The sequence below is a fragment of the Herpailurus yagouaroundi genome, unplaced genomic scaffold, assembly GCF_014898765.1.
Source record: "Herpailurus yagouaroundi ecotype Mexico unplaced genomic scaffold, PumYag 186, whole genome shotgun sequence".
Classification (NCBI taxonomy): Eukaryota; Metazoa; Chordata; class Mammalia; order Carnivora; family Felidae; genus Herpailurus; species Herpailurus yagouaroundi.
The window spans coordinates 47,274,826-47,288,060 of record NW_024412417.1 but is presented as its reverse complement, the minus strand read 5'-3'; the positions used below and the strand labels follow the sequence as shown (position 1 = coordinate 47,288,060).

Below are 13,235 nucleotides of genomic sequence, written 5' to 3'. Positions count from 1 at the left end.
ACCCTCCCTGAAGGTGGCATTGTGCAGCCAGAAGGCGGGGGGCGGGGAGGGGGTGACGTGGCTGATACCTATAAATATGGGAATAAATCAGTAAAGTTTGGCTGTTCTATTAACTGGAACAGTCGTGTTCATAGGCGGATGGTTGCCAAGATTCTAATTATAAGAAGAGATCGCGTAATAGAAAAAGTGCAGTGGTATTTTCTTTCTTTTCCTTCCTGAAAGTGAAGGAACGCACAGGTGTGCGCACGCACACACACGCACGCACGCACGCTTATCGAGGTTTTATTATGTCCCGTGCAAGGTTGTTATTACGTGGTGCCAGCAAAAGAACAGAAAAAAGATTCCATGAGAGCTTTTAATGAGCCCTAGTTTTAGAAGCAATCAAGAAAATAATGGCATGATTTAAACATTTACTAAGTTAAGGTGTTTCGAGTCTCTCCGTCACCCACTCTCCCGCTTTCTGGTGCCCACGCCAGGCGCGCGGCTCCCAGCGCCCGCCGCCCTCGCGCACCACAGCCGCTGCCGCTTGACGTCCCTGGTGGGCGCCGTCCTTGGGTGGCTCTGGGGGCTTCCGGGCCCCCAGCGGAAGCTCACCTTCAGGCCCGTGGGCAGCCTGGCCCCGAGCTGTGCCCGTGCGTGGCTCCCTCCCCGGCTCCTGGTGGGATCTGCGTCTCAGGGGTGCCCCTGGGCCTGCCTGGGAGTTGGGCCCCCCTGCCCTCGGCGTCCTCCTCCGGGAGCTGAGTGAGGCCTGCCTGCCAGTGTCCTGGGCGCCCGGGACAGGGCCTGGGGGGACACTTGTCAGTGTCAGTTGCCTTTGCCCAGATGTTCCCTTTCTGTGTGCTGCCTTCTGCTGCTGGGGCGCCCGTCTGCGCCTCCTCTCGTGGGCCCTCCCTGTCCCGGCACATCAGGGGCTCTGTCCCCGGAGCCTGCCTGGTCCTCATGACCCCATCCATTATGCAAACAGCCACTGGGTGCCGGGGTGAATGAGACACGAACCCCGCACCGCCAGGATGTCCCAGCGCCTCTGAGCCATCCTTCAGGAGCCACAGAACCAAGCACAGCTGTGGGACCACCTGTCTGGGGAGCACGGCTGCCCTGCCAGGGCCTCCGCAGGGAAGCCATCGGAACGCAGCCCTGCCCTGTGGTCTCGTCTGCTGTTCGTGATGGGTGTGTGCATCCCGCTTGCCTCACGGGGCTGGCCCTGCACAGGGGCCCGGCAGTCAGCCCGGCCCCCTCGCGGCGTCCCTGTCCTCCCGCTCCCGTGCCTACAGCCCTCAGACCTGGCAGAGACCAGCTGCAGCACGTGGGGCTTTGGGACACTGTCACACCCCTCATTCTTCCCCCGCAGGGCTCACTTGCTTTGTTGAGCAAGGAGAGTCTTTATTCAAGAGGATCGTTACAAGCCGATGTCTCCCATCAGGTGAACTCCGGGGCCATAGGCTGTGCATATGCCCCTAGGGCCGGGGAGCGGGGATCCTCTTGTGTCTGGTGGAGGGGTGGGTGAGGTGTCTGGGTTAGGGGGTGTCCAGGCCCGGGCAGCAGACACACTGAGCTCAGAGTCTGTTCCCAAGCCTTTTGTCCTGACAGGCCAGGGGGATGATGAGCATTCAGCACAGGGTGGGAACAAGAGCTCTGCGTCTGGCCTGGTCCTGGGTGAACAGGGGGTGTCCTTGAGTCTGTCCCATGTGGCGAACAGGTCTAAGTCACACGGGGAAGGGATTCTCTGCTTAGGGCATTTTCCAGAACACAAAAGGGATGGGATGGGGAGGGGGCGGTTCTTAGTGTCACTGTTTCCGGGAGCCCAGCCTGAGCTGCCGTTCAGGACGGATGACGTTCTGTTTATGTGTTGCTGAATGACGGAGAGCATCGTGTGTTACGGGTCTGGGGGGTGGAGCAGGGCCTCAGGATGGTCTGCTGGGACGAGGGCCAGCCTTGGTCCTGCAGAGTCGGCTGAGCCATCCGCTTGGGGGCAGGTGAGGGTCAGGGGTCTGAGCGTTGGGCGTTTTGAAAAGAGGGAGGCCCAGAATAAAGAAGGGTGTGTGTGTGACAGGTGACCTTGACCGCCAAGGGGCCTGTGAGTGGGAACCTCCGAGGCGCGCAGCCCTGAGTTGCGGGTGCCCTTGACCCGTGGTCCAGCGTGGGTCACCCCGCGTAAGGTCCCCTCCTCCATCCTGCTGCCGCCCCGGGCACCGAGGGCACCGAGGGCTCCGGGAACCCCCGCTCGTGCCAGCAGACCACGCCGTCTCTGCTCCGGGTTGCCGGTCCACTGGGCCAGTCGGGAGCGGCCAGCAGGCCCAGGTGGCAGTCCACCCGGCTCCGTCTGTCCCTCGATCAGGGCCCCACGTGCGGGCCCGGCAGGTGTTACGCTGTGGTTGGGGGCGAGGGCAGGGACCCGGATGGGCACCCCCGGCCTGAGCTGCCGGGCTGTGGATGGCTCTGGCGGTGTGCTGAGGGCTCCCCGCCGCAGGAACCCCCTGCCTGGGACGAGTCGGGTCCCGGCAGGGAAGGTGTGTGAGGCCGGCCGTCAGCCTCTGCACCGGTGTGTCTGCAGGTGGGAAGACGGCCTCGGCCGCCGCGTCTGTAAGGGAGGTCTCCCCCGAAGCCCAGAACGTGAGCCAGATGGGGCCTCTGTGCTCCGTCTGGGCCTGTCCCAGCCTGTTGGGATCAGTGGCGTGCTAGTGGCCGTACGGTGGCCACCTCTACCCTGGCAGGCCCCTAGGGGGGCACCGGGCTCGTGTCCCCTGCTCAACGACACCCCTCTTTGCCCTGTCCTTTGCTGAGGCTGTGTTCCTGTGGGCCGGACAGGGCCGCGGGCAGCACCACGCCAGCCGTGGCCCTCAGTGGCCCCTGCCCGTGGGAAGCAACACCGGACGTGCCCATTAATCCCACCCGTGCAAGCGGCCGCACCACACGACCTCCCTGTGTCACTCCAGCAGTGCCGTCTGGGTGGGCGGTAACCTGGGTCAGGTGATTTGCTGCTCACCATTTATCAGCCACATGCCCTTGGGAGAGTCCCTTAACCTGTGGGTGACTTGGTTTCCCTGCCTGACCTGTCTGCAAAGTGGGAGTACCAGAGGCGTGTTTACACACAATAAGGGGGGACTGAGTTAGCGTAGAAAGGCCCCCAAGAGTTGAGTCCAAGCGCATCCAGGGCCAGCCTCGTGTGAGAGAGGCCTCAGTGGCAAGGTCAGGGTTGGGTGTGGCTGGTCTGTGCCCAGCCTCTGACAGGGTTGGGGCGGAAGCTGGGGAATCTGGGCGGCAGGCAGTCTGACTGAGGCCCCGCTGGGCCTGCAGCCTTTATCTTGTGACCTTGACGTCTCCACGTGAGGGTGGAGCCTAGGTTGGGTGTCCCCCCACCCCCCACCACCGGTGGCCTCACTCAGGAGAGGCTGTGGTGACCGAGATCCCAGAAATGGGCCCAGGCCCAGGGCTACCCAGCACCCACTCACCTGCTGCAGTCCCCGGGGCTGAGGCCCACAGGCTCCACACTGACGGCCACCCTCCCGGCCATGGGCCGCTTCCACGGGGTGGCCATCTGCCTGCACCGTGGTTAAGCCTGTAATTGAATTGTAGTCGGTAGCACACGTGGGTTTGAGATCATGCTAATTGCTTCATTTCCGAGAACACTCCTAAAAAGAGAATGAATTTCCCCGTGATATTTTGCAGTGACCCCTGTGGAAAGCGATCTGAGTTCCAGAATGAGCTGTAGGGTGGGTGGGCCTGGGGTAGGGTTCTCCCCGCCCCCTCCCCGCCCCTCTCACTGGCCTGGAGGAGCCTTCCCTGACTGGGGCTCATCCCTGGCCACAAGCCAGGCACTGAAGGAGGAAGCTTTGGTTTGGGTCACACGATAGGTGAGGAAACCTGGCCCCGAGGTGAACGGTCTTGCCCAGGGCGACCTGGCTGGCCAGTGGAAGAGCTGGTCCCTGCAGGGTGGCATTCAGAAAAAGGGTGGCCTTGGAGCCAGTGGGCCCCGGTGCCAGTACCAGCCCTCCCCCCGTCTGAGAGGCCCCGGAGGTCACGGAGCCTCTTGAGCGCCCAACGTCTACTGTCAGTTGGGCGTTTTGACCTGGCCTCAGGATGGTGTGTGACGTGCCCCCAGCATGTGGCCTGTGAACGGTGTGGCCGTGTCCCTTACAGGCGTCACTGCTAGCTCCCTGGCAAGTGGAGTTAAGCAGTTGGGCAGCATGGAGGAGTGAGGTGCCCCAGACCCCCCTGGGCCAAATTTCTAGTCCTTGCCCTGTTCACCAGCTTCATGAAGCCACCCAGTCTTTCCATGGCAGTGGGACTGCCATCCATCCACCATCCACTGTGTGTCATCCACCCACCTACCGTCTCCATCCGTCTCTCCGTCATCCGTCCGTCCATCCATCCATCCATCCACCCATCCATCTAGCCATTCATCTGCCCACGTCTACCCACCTATCCATCCATCCACCATCTATCCATCATCCACCCACCACCCGCTCATCCATCCACCCATCGTTTACTCATCCACCTGTCCACCATCTACCGACTCATCTGTTCATCCACCCGTCCACTGTCCATCCGTCCACCTGCCTCTCCATCCACCCGCCCACCCATCCACCGTCTCCTCATCTACTCATCCACTGTTCATCCATGCAGCCACCCTCTGTCCATCTATTATTCATCCACCATCCAGTCATACATCTGTCTATCCATCCATCAACCCATCCTGCTTCTTCAGGACTTACTCAGTGGCACCCATGTGCTGCCTTATGCCAGGTGCTAGCTGTACAGAGAGGTACAGAAAGGTATCCTTCTATCAAGGAGCCCCAAAGCAAGTGTGGGGAACGAGGTGCCTACAGGACTGATGGGCCTGTAGGAGGTGCAGGCAGTGTTGGTGACACTGCTCTGCACTTGACTGCAGCTCTCTGAGGGCCAGCCCTGGGTCCTCTGTACCCAGTGAGGGAGCTTACAGCCCTGGGATTCTCAGAGAGCTTGGGGCTTGGCCTTGGAGTCAGGAAACAGTATTCAGATCCCAGCCCTGTCTCTGACTTGGTTGGGAGGGGGGACCCTAGGCTCTCTTGGCTTTCACCTAGCACCCTCTGATGGCTGTGCCCTTGACCACTGCACCTAACACCTGCCTTCTTGTTTCCACAGAGTGACTTGTTGGATGTAAATCAGATTATCAAGGACTTGGCCTCCATGGTGTCAGAGCAAGGAGATGCCATTGGTGGGTATCTGAGCCACCTGCCCCACAGCCCCTTGCCCTTTCCGCCAGGTGTGGGCAGGGCTGCCTCCTGGATGAATGAGACCCAGGGCAGTTCCAGGGGTCTGAGTATCTGCTGTCCTCCTTCTCCATGTCCCCAGGTCTCCCCAGCCCCTCAGGAAGGCTAGGGTCAGGGAGCCTCGTGCGAGAGGGTGGCCCGTCCATTCTGCTCATTGAAGAGCCCGGGCCTTTCTCCCACCCAGGGGCCCCCCCCCACCCCCCCGGGGCGAGGACAAACTGTCCTTGGGTGGGGGAGGGGTTGAGACTGCAGCAGGTGCCTTGGCAGAGAGCACCGGACGTGTGGCGCCCAGAGTCACCTTGGAGGGGCCGCTTCTTGGGAAATGGGTGCGGTGGGGGCAGGGCCGTGCCGAGAGCAGGCTGATGTCCCTGCTGTTTCTGTGTTCCCTCCACATGAGGACCTCAGCCCCCCTCAGCCTGGCCTCTGCACCCCACGTGGCTACGTGGGCCCTCCTACTGTTCGCGTGCCTGGGCACCCTGAGTGTGTGGGGTAGGCCAGAGCCACTGGCCGGCACAGGCAGCCCCCCGCCAGCCTCTGCACCCCCGTTCTGAGGTTCTGGCATCCAGCCCGGCCGTCCCCCCGGCCACGCTGCACCCCCAGGGGAGGGTGGGGCCGCCTCCCTCCTGGGGCTGCTGTCCGGCAGGCTTCCCCTTCCCTCCTTCTCAGAGCCTGGGCTGCAGGCAGGGGTTTGCTCGACAGCTGGACAGCGGGCGGCCCCAGCGTGCCCTCGAGGCGCTCTCTCCCCAGGCCCGTGCCTGGGCCCACGTCCCCCACCCCTCGCCCCCACTGGCCTCAGCACAGCTGCTGGAGCCGGTTCCACCTCTGGCTGGCTGTCTCTGGGCATGCAGAGCGCGTGTCCGCTCCAGATGGATACCCACATGTCACCCAGATGGTCACTCAGTCCCCGTGACGGGCTGATCGGGAGGGGCCGTCTCCAGGCGGGGAAGGGGAGAGGGATGGGCAAGGGCTGACCTGTGGCAACTGCGGTCCGGGCCTGGGGACCGGAGTAGCTGGGACTTCGGCATCCCGCCGCGTGCTGACGTGGGTGATCCCACCACGGTGGATGACGGGCAGGGGCCCGTGTGCGCTCCTGTGGACACAGGGCACGCCTGGGGTTGTGAGCCGGGCGGCGCTCTGCTGTTCCCGGCCCGCCTGCTCCTCCAGCCTCTGGTGCCTTTCCAGGGTCCAGCAGCGGCAGGGCCACGTGCCGGCAGAGCTCCAGCCCCGAGCCAGCCGTGGCGCCCCTGCGGCCGGGCCCTCACTCCCGCACCAAGACGCGCAAGCCCAACTTCAGCCCCCAGGAGACGGAGGTGCTGGTGCAGAGGGTGGCCCGCCACTACCCGCTGCTGTTCGGGGCGCTGCGGGGCACGCCCTCCCGGAAGCACCGAGTGTGGAGCAAGATCCTGCAGGCCGTGAACGCTCTGGGCTACTGCCGGAGGGACCTGGGCGACCTCAAGCACAAGTGGAGGGACCTGCGAGGGGCGGTGCGCAAGAAGCTGGCGGAGCGCCCACGGGCCCCCGGCCTCGTCCTCACCCCCGTCGAGCGCATGGTGGCCGAGACCTTCTCGGCCCCAGCCCCCCTAGGCGAGGGCCAGGCTGCCGAGCCCCTGCCAAGTAAGTGCCCCCCCCCCCCCCCCCCCGTGCCCGGGCTTCTGGGGAGTAGGACGCTCAGGGGAGGGCTGCGGGCCTGTGGGCGTGGCCACCACCCACGTGGGGCCTTTCTGCTTCCAGATGGGAAACTGAGCCTCGGGTCGGGGAGAGGCCGGCCCACATGGGGAGCAAAGGAGCTGGGGCTCAGAGTCAGGCTCATCCTGGCCCCAAGCTGGGACCCTTCTGGGGGTGCCCCCACCGTGACACAGCACAGCCAGGTGCCTCTGGAGGCTCAGGGAGGAGACGACGAGGGGCCGCGCTCCTCTCCCTGCCCCCACTCAGTGCCACTCTCCTGGTGTGGGGCAGGGGAGACCGCTCCTGACCTCTGACCCCTTCCTGTGCTCTCTTTGTGGGGGCTCTTCTCCCCAGGGCCCCTCAGGCCCCAGACCAGGCCAGGCCGGTCTCCGGTGGCTCTCAGCTTCCCAAGGTACACTGATGCCCCACCCTGAGCCCGCGCGCCCGCCCACAGGGCCCCCCTTTGCTGGAAGTTTCTGTGCCTGGTGAGGCAAGCATAGGGTGCTCGATGGGCTCTTCTGCCGCACCCAGCCTCCTCTGGCCTCCAGAGTGGTGCCGCCTCGGACTCCTGTGCCGCCTCCTTCAGTGCTCCCTCCTGCTGTTCCTCCTCCTCAAGACACCTCTGCACGTCCTGGTCAGTCTGCTCGGGGGCTGCGCCCCTCCTCACGGCCAAGACGAACCCTGCACTTCTCGGGCCGCTGCTGGAAGCATGGTGGGGATGAAGCCTGGAGCAGGACGGCTCCCTCTTGAAGGCCGCGGAGTGGACCGCAGGACTCAGCCCTGCAGAGACAGGGCCACGAGCCCCTGATGATGGATGGCTGCTTCGGAGCTGCTGGTGGACCCGCTGGGAGACGTGTGTGGACCTGCTGCCGTCCCTGGGGGCTGGCCTTGATCGCGACCAGCCTGTCATCCTGGGGGGTGCCCCACTCTCCTTACAGGCAGAGCAAGACCCGGTTTTGGGGTCCAGGGTGTGCCCACTGGAGGGGGTGCTGGCAGAGGTGGCACTGGTGTGCCCGGACCCACCCCCCGAGTCCCCAGCCCTGGAGCAGGGCAGGAACTTGGTGGCTGTGTTGCTCCTGAAGGTCCCCTGTGCTGGCTGATGGTGGGGCCCAGTCCAGCCCAGACAACTCTGTCTGCCCTGCTGAGTCAGGCGCCCCCTTCCCTAGACCCTGCAGCCCCATGGGGACAGCTGACTGACTGGTCTCTTAGCGCTCTGGGCTCCTCCTGGGAGTGTCCCTCCTGGGACAGTGCTGATTGTCACCGAATGGGAATGCATGGGGCTGGCCTCCCTGGCAGGGCTGAGCTATGGGGCAGGGAGGTGGCTGCAAAGCCTGATCGGGGGGGTGGGGGGGTGGGGTGGGGGTGGGGGTTGTGCAGAGACTGCTGCTGAAGGTCCCACCAGTTCCTCCATCTGGGTCAGCATTGGCCCAGGGGCTGGGGCAGGGTCAGGCTTGCAGGGGCCCCGTCAAGGCCACAGGGGTGAGGACAGCCAGCTGACAGTGTTGTGGGGCCTCCACGGGGTGCTATCTGCTGCACCTTGGGGTGCATCCCCCTGATTTCTGTCAGTGTTTGGGGGAGCAGTGCTAATGGGGGGTCTGTTTGGGCCCTGGAGGCCTGGCCCGGTGCCCAGATGCCCTGTAGCTCTCCGCAGCAGAGCCCTGCAAGGCAGCTCCCACTGAGCAGTCCTGCAGGGGGCCTGGGGGTCAGCTCAGGGCTCCTGCAATTTGCCCTTGACCCACCTGGGATCTTCAGGGTGAGGCAGAGGCCGTGTGCTTCACGGCCAGTGGAGCACTAGGGTGCCCCATGCCTGCCTGGCTGCCCCTGGGGCTCAGGACGAGGGAGCTGGCTGTGAGCGGGTGGCCAGGGGCAGAACTGTGATCTGGGGAGGGCTCTGCTGGCTGAGTGCTGAGTGTGCCCGTTCCTGGTCCGAGCTGGGCTTCAGCTGTGGGGACCACTTGTGAATCCGGGCAGTATTGTACCATCAGAGTTGGGCTCTCGGTGTCCCCAGGGCCTTGCTGGGTGCACATCAGACCTGGGCTTTGTCGGAGCTTGAGCGCAGGGTCCTGGGGCAGCCCAGGCTCCGTGTGGTTGCTGGGTACGGGAGAGATCAGCTAGGAGTGCGGCCCCCAGCGCCCGGCACGGCTGTGGCCCTGCTGTCTTCCTGCGCGTGGTGGCAGCTGTTCCTGCTCCGTGCACCCGCCTCTTTCCTCAGCGGGAGCCAGGTGGGGCTGCTGCCGCCCATGGCCTGGGGGTGCAAGGTGGCTTCTTGGCATAGGAGCTGGGCCGTGGCAGGGGCGGGGGCCTGGATGGACGCTGGGGGGTGGGCGCTGCACTTGTGGGAGAAGCAGGGGTGACCCGGCGCAAGGAGGGGCCAAGCTCTCCTTCCTCTCCTTCCAGTGGGGCTCCGCGTGGAGTGGCTGTGCTTAGTCTGAGGGGAAGGAGCCCCGAGGAGGACACCCCCGCAGAGCGACCCTGGGCAGAGGGCGCTGTGCCCCAGAGGCACTTGTGTCCATCTGTACCTTCTCTGTCCCCGGCCTCGGGCCTCCCGCGTCGCTCGGCTCAGGTGGTGCCCGGGGTGCCCTGGGGGAGAGGTGCCACTTGAACTTACCTGTTTCTGCCTCCGAAGTCCTAACCAAAGTTCAGGAGTCCGGAGACCTGTCTCCTTTTCCTGGAAGAGGGGACTCCGGGCGTGCAGCCGGTCTGTGGAGAGAGCGCCTCTTGCTGTGCTCGCCCGCTCCCTCTGTCCGGCGCCACCAGGATCCCTGGTGGTAGGAGAGGAAACAGTGCAGCCGCATCCCTCACCGGGACTCCAACGCAGTTCCCAGCGTGGGCGAACGTCCTTGTCTCAGCTCACCGTTGCTCCGCACGTCCCTGTGGCCTGGCTGCGTGTCCCGAATGGGTCTGGTTACGAATTCGGCACACGTTTTCGTGATGCCGCCTCTTTCCCGCCAGTTGCTGAGTGGAATTTTCTGGTTTCCTGGGGCTGCTCTGGGCCTCGGGACGGTGGCTTAGCTGTTGCTGCCGGTGTGACGTGTCAGGGGCTGTGTGGACACCCCCACCAGGCCCGTGCCCGGAGCCCCACGCTGAAGTGGCCAGAGGCCAGCACGTGCCGCTGCCCGGCCCCCTGCACCTGCATTCATGGACCCGGTCACGGTCATCCTCACGGCGGCTCTGGCCCCTTCTTAGAAGCAGGGGCCATGGTCAGGAGTTGGAGGACGGCCCAAGGGTGCAGAAAAGTAGCAGGGCGGGGCCTCTTTCCAGGCTGGCCTCCACCTTTCCCGAGTGGGTGGCCCCTGCCCCGAGGGCACCTTCTGACGGCTCTGGCGACCAGCGCCTGCCCCAGCCAGGTGGCCCAGCGCCTTGCAGCCTCCGCTTCTCTGGAGTCTGGACTCCTCACCTGGCCTCTGGTGAAGCCAGGACGGGGCCTTAGTGGCCGCAGGAGGGCAGGCCCCGCTCCAAGCCCCTGGGCCTGGGCTCCCTGGGCTGGCCCTCGTCACACCTTCAGGGTCTCCACTCTGTAATTGCTTCTGTTGTCTTGATTTGCAGATAGTATTGAAGCCAGCCTTGAGGCTGCGTCCTCGCACACAGAGGCGGCCAGCGAGCTCCTGGCTGGAGCCAGCCGGCACCAAGTAAGTCAGTTTGAGGGGACGGCCCGGCTGGCCCGTGGCCCCCTCCGTCCCCTGTCTCCCTGGGAGGCCCAGGCCCTGCCCTGTATGTGGGAGGGGCATGCCCACAGGGTCTTTTCCCAGCCGAGGTGGACTGATGTCCGGGAGGGGAGAGGCAGGACGGCGGGGTCTGCACCCAGGACGCTGTGCACGGTCGCCCGCCGTCTGCACCCCCGCGAAGGCAGGCGGCCAGGGCCTTTGCCAGCTAGCTCTGTGGAAGCTGCAGGGAGGGAATTGGTCGAGAGTGCGAGCGGCGCCCGCCCGGGAGGTCTCACTGTGTGGGTGCCCACCCATGGTTTCCCAGGAGCACACTCACCGAGGTGCCCTATGGAAAGCTCTGTGGTCTCTTCTCCCCAGAAGGGCGACGTGTGTCGGGCAGTGTCTGCCTCCTTCCCAGAGGGAACCGGCCATGGAGAGGGCTCCTCCGACCCTCCTGTTCCTGCACCTGCAGTCTAGGTGCCTGTGTGTTTCGGGTCTGCCTTTGGCCTGGCCCCGGGCTGGAAGCTGGGAGGGACCCTCCCTTCTTGGAGCCAGTGGAGCTTGGCTTGGGACCAGTTGGGTGGCTCAGAGGGAGAGAGAGCAAATATCAGACCTTTGTTCGCTTGCGACGGGGCTTAGAGCGGCCTTGGGGACGGACCACTGGGCCTCTGTGCTGACCCGCGGCGACCACGTGAGCACCTGATCAGGCCAGGCGGGCTTAGGCCTTGGTCCGGCCAGGAGGGAGGGCTCGGGAGCCAGCGCCCATTCACTCGTCACTTACACACTGGCCCTCTGCTCCACGCTGGGCTCTGACACACAGATGGACCCCATGGAGCCCGCCTCTCCACCAGTGGGCATCCTAAGGGTGGGGTGGGGTGGCGCGGATGGTCCAGCCTGGCGACAGGGGGACCCCAGGCTAACGGACCAGGGACGGCTTCCTGCGAGAGTACACGCTCCATCCTGAAGGCCAAGTGGGATCGTCTCGGTGGAAAGGACGCTGTGCTCGGAGGCCAAAGGAGGAGCTGCCCGGGCAAGCTCAGGATGCCACACGCAGGCTGGACGTGACCCCTGTGTGGGGGCCGTGGCGGGCAGGAGCAGGGCAGAGGGCTCCCGGGAGAGGTGGGCGGGTGGTTCCCTGGGCTCTCGTTCCCCAGGTGTCCGGGAAGCCAAAGCTGTGTCGGCTTCCTCTTTTCTCCGTCAGTGGCCGTCAGACTTGAAGTCAGGGTGCCTATGGGTGGGTCACACACGTGGGAGCTGGTCAGTGCCACACCAGGAGAAGACAGGGGCCGTGGCAAGGTCTCATCTGCAAGATGGGAGCAGAGGCAAGAGAACAGCAGCTCGGTGCTCCCGGCCTGGCCCACGGCCCCTGCCACCTTGTGGTACACCGAGGGCAGCCAGGCCCTCACCTGGGGCCTCTCCACCAGGCTTGGTCCTTCCGGGGCCTTCCGGAGCGGAAGGTTCAGGTTGCGAATGAAGCGACACAGACTTGCCAGAAGCTCAGGGCCCGGCCTCTCTCTGATGGAAACTCTTCCGAGTGGCAGTGCCTGCCCGAAGCCCTCACCAACAGAAAGCCTCGTCTTGAGAGGGAAGCAACAGGCCAGCAGGGTGGCCCCTTCCACGAATGCCCTGGGGCCATCCGAGCAGGACCTGCAGATGCCAGGACCCCAGAAAGAAGGTGTGACAGCGGAGCAGGAGGAGCAGCAGGAGGCGGTGTGGAGGTGGCATGGGGGGCCACCTGTGTCCACGGACACCTCATCAGGCTCAGACCCCTACCCCAGCCCCATGTTGCTCATCGGACCCTGTCCTCTGGGGTGATGCCGTCACCACCCCATTTCCGTGGCAGTTCAGGAGCCCCTGTGCCCTAGGTGAGGTGAGTGGGGCTCAGACTGACAGGTGCGGCCCAAAGCTGCTGCCACGCAGGCATGTCCTTCCTCTCACCTCCACTGGATGGAGGGGTGGAAGTGTGCACCAAGACAGGGCATGACATAGCCCCACGTTTCAGGTTCAGGTTTTCTCTGGGGCATTGACCAATGTGACCTCCACACCCAGACAGGAGGGAGGATTAGTCCTTAGCCAGACCTTTCAGGTGCAGATTGGGGACTGAAGGTCCAGAGCAAAAGGGTTTCCCAAAGCCACATGGGTCTCAAGGGGAAAAGCTGATTTTGGAGCCTAGGCTGTAGGATTTCATGTCCAGGGCTTTTCCTGCTGCACGGGGAAAGCTTTGCTTCATGTACACCCTCCCCCCCTCCTGGAACATCTACTTGCTGGAGGAGTGCACTCAGAGGTTGATGGATGGGTTCCTGGATGGATGGGTAGATGAATGGAGGGGTGGATGGACGGATGGGTGAATAGCCATAGGTAAATGGCTGGGTGGATGGAGGAAGGATGGATGGATGGATGGATGGATGGATGGATGGATGGACAGAGGTGTGGATGGACAGATGGGTGGATGGATGGATGGAGCCATGGGTAAATGGGTGGGTGGATGGAGGAAGGATGGATGGATGGATGGATGGACAGAGGTGTGGATGGACAGATGGGTGGATGGATGATGGATGGATGGATGGATGGATGGATGGAGCCATGGGTAAATGGGTGGGTGGATGGAAGAAGGATGGATGGATGGATGGATGGATGGATGGATGGACAGAGGTATGGATGGACAGATGGGTGGATG

The 13,235-nt window shown here is 64.1% G+C and overlaps 1 protein-coding gene across 17 annotated transcripts in view; it reads left to right on the top strand.

The window, feature by feature from the left end:
• The window catches only part of TSNARE1 (t-SNARE domain containing 1), a 156,657-nt gene that overhangs the window by 91,907 nt on the left and 51,515 nt on the right, over positions 1-13,235 (top strand). For 9 of the 17 annotated variants that reach the window (XM_040494561.1, XM_040494562.1, XM_040494560.1 and 6 more), the window contains 2 exons: positions 5,122-5,194; positions 6,432-6,863. In XM_040494561.1, the coding sequence (XP_040350495.1) occupies positions 5,122-5,194; positions 6,432-6,863 (505 nt within the window). Of the gene's footprint in view, positions 1-5,121; positions 5,195-6,431; positions 6,864-10,460; positions 10,544-13,235 lie in introns of all 17 variants that reach the window. The other 8 variants (XM_040494574.1, XM_040494573.1, XM_040494572.1 and 5 more) reach the window with 2 other exon arrangements.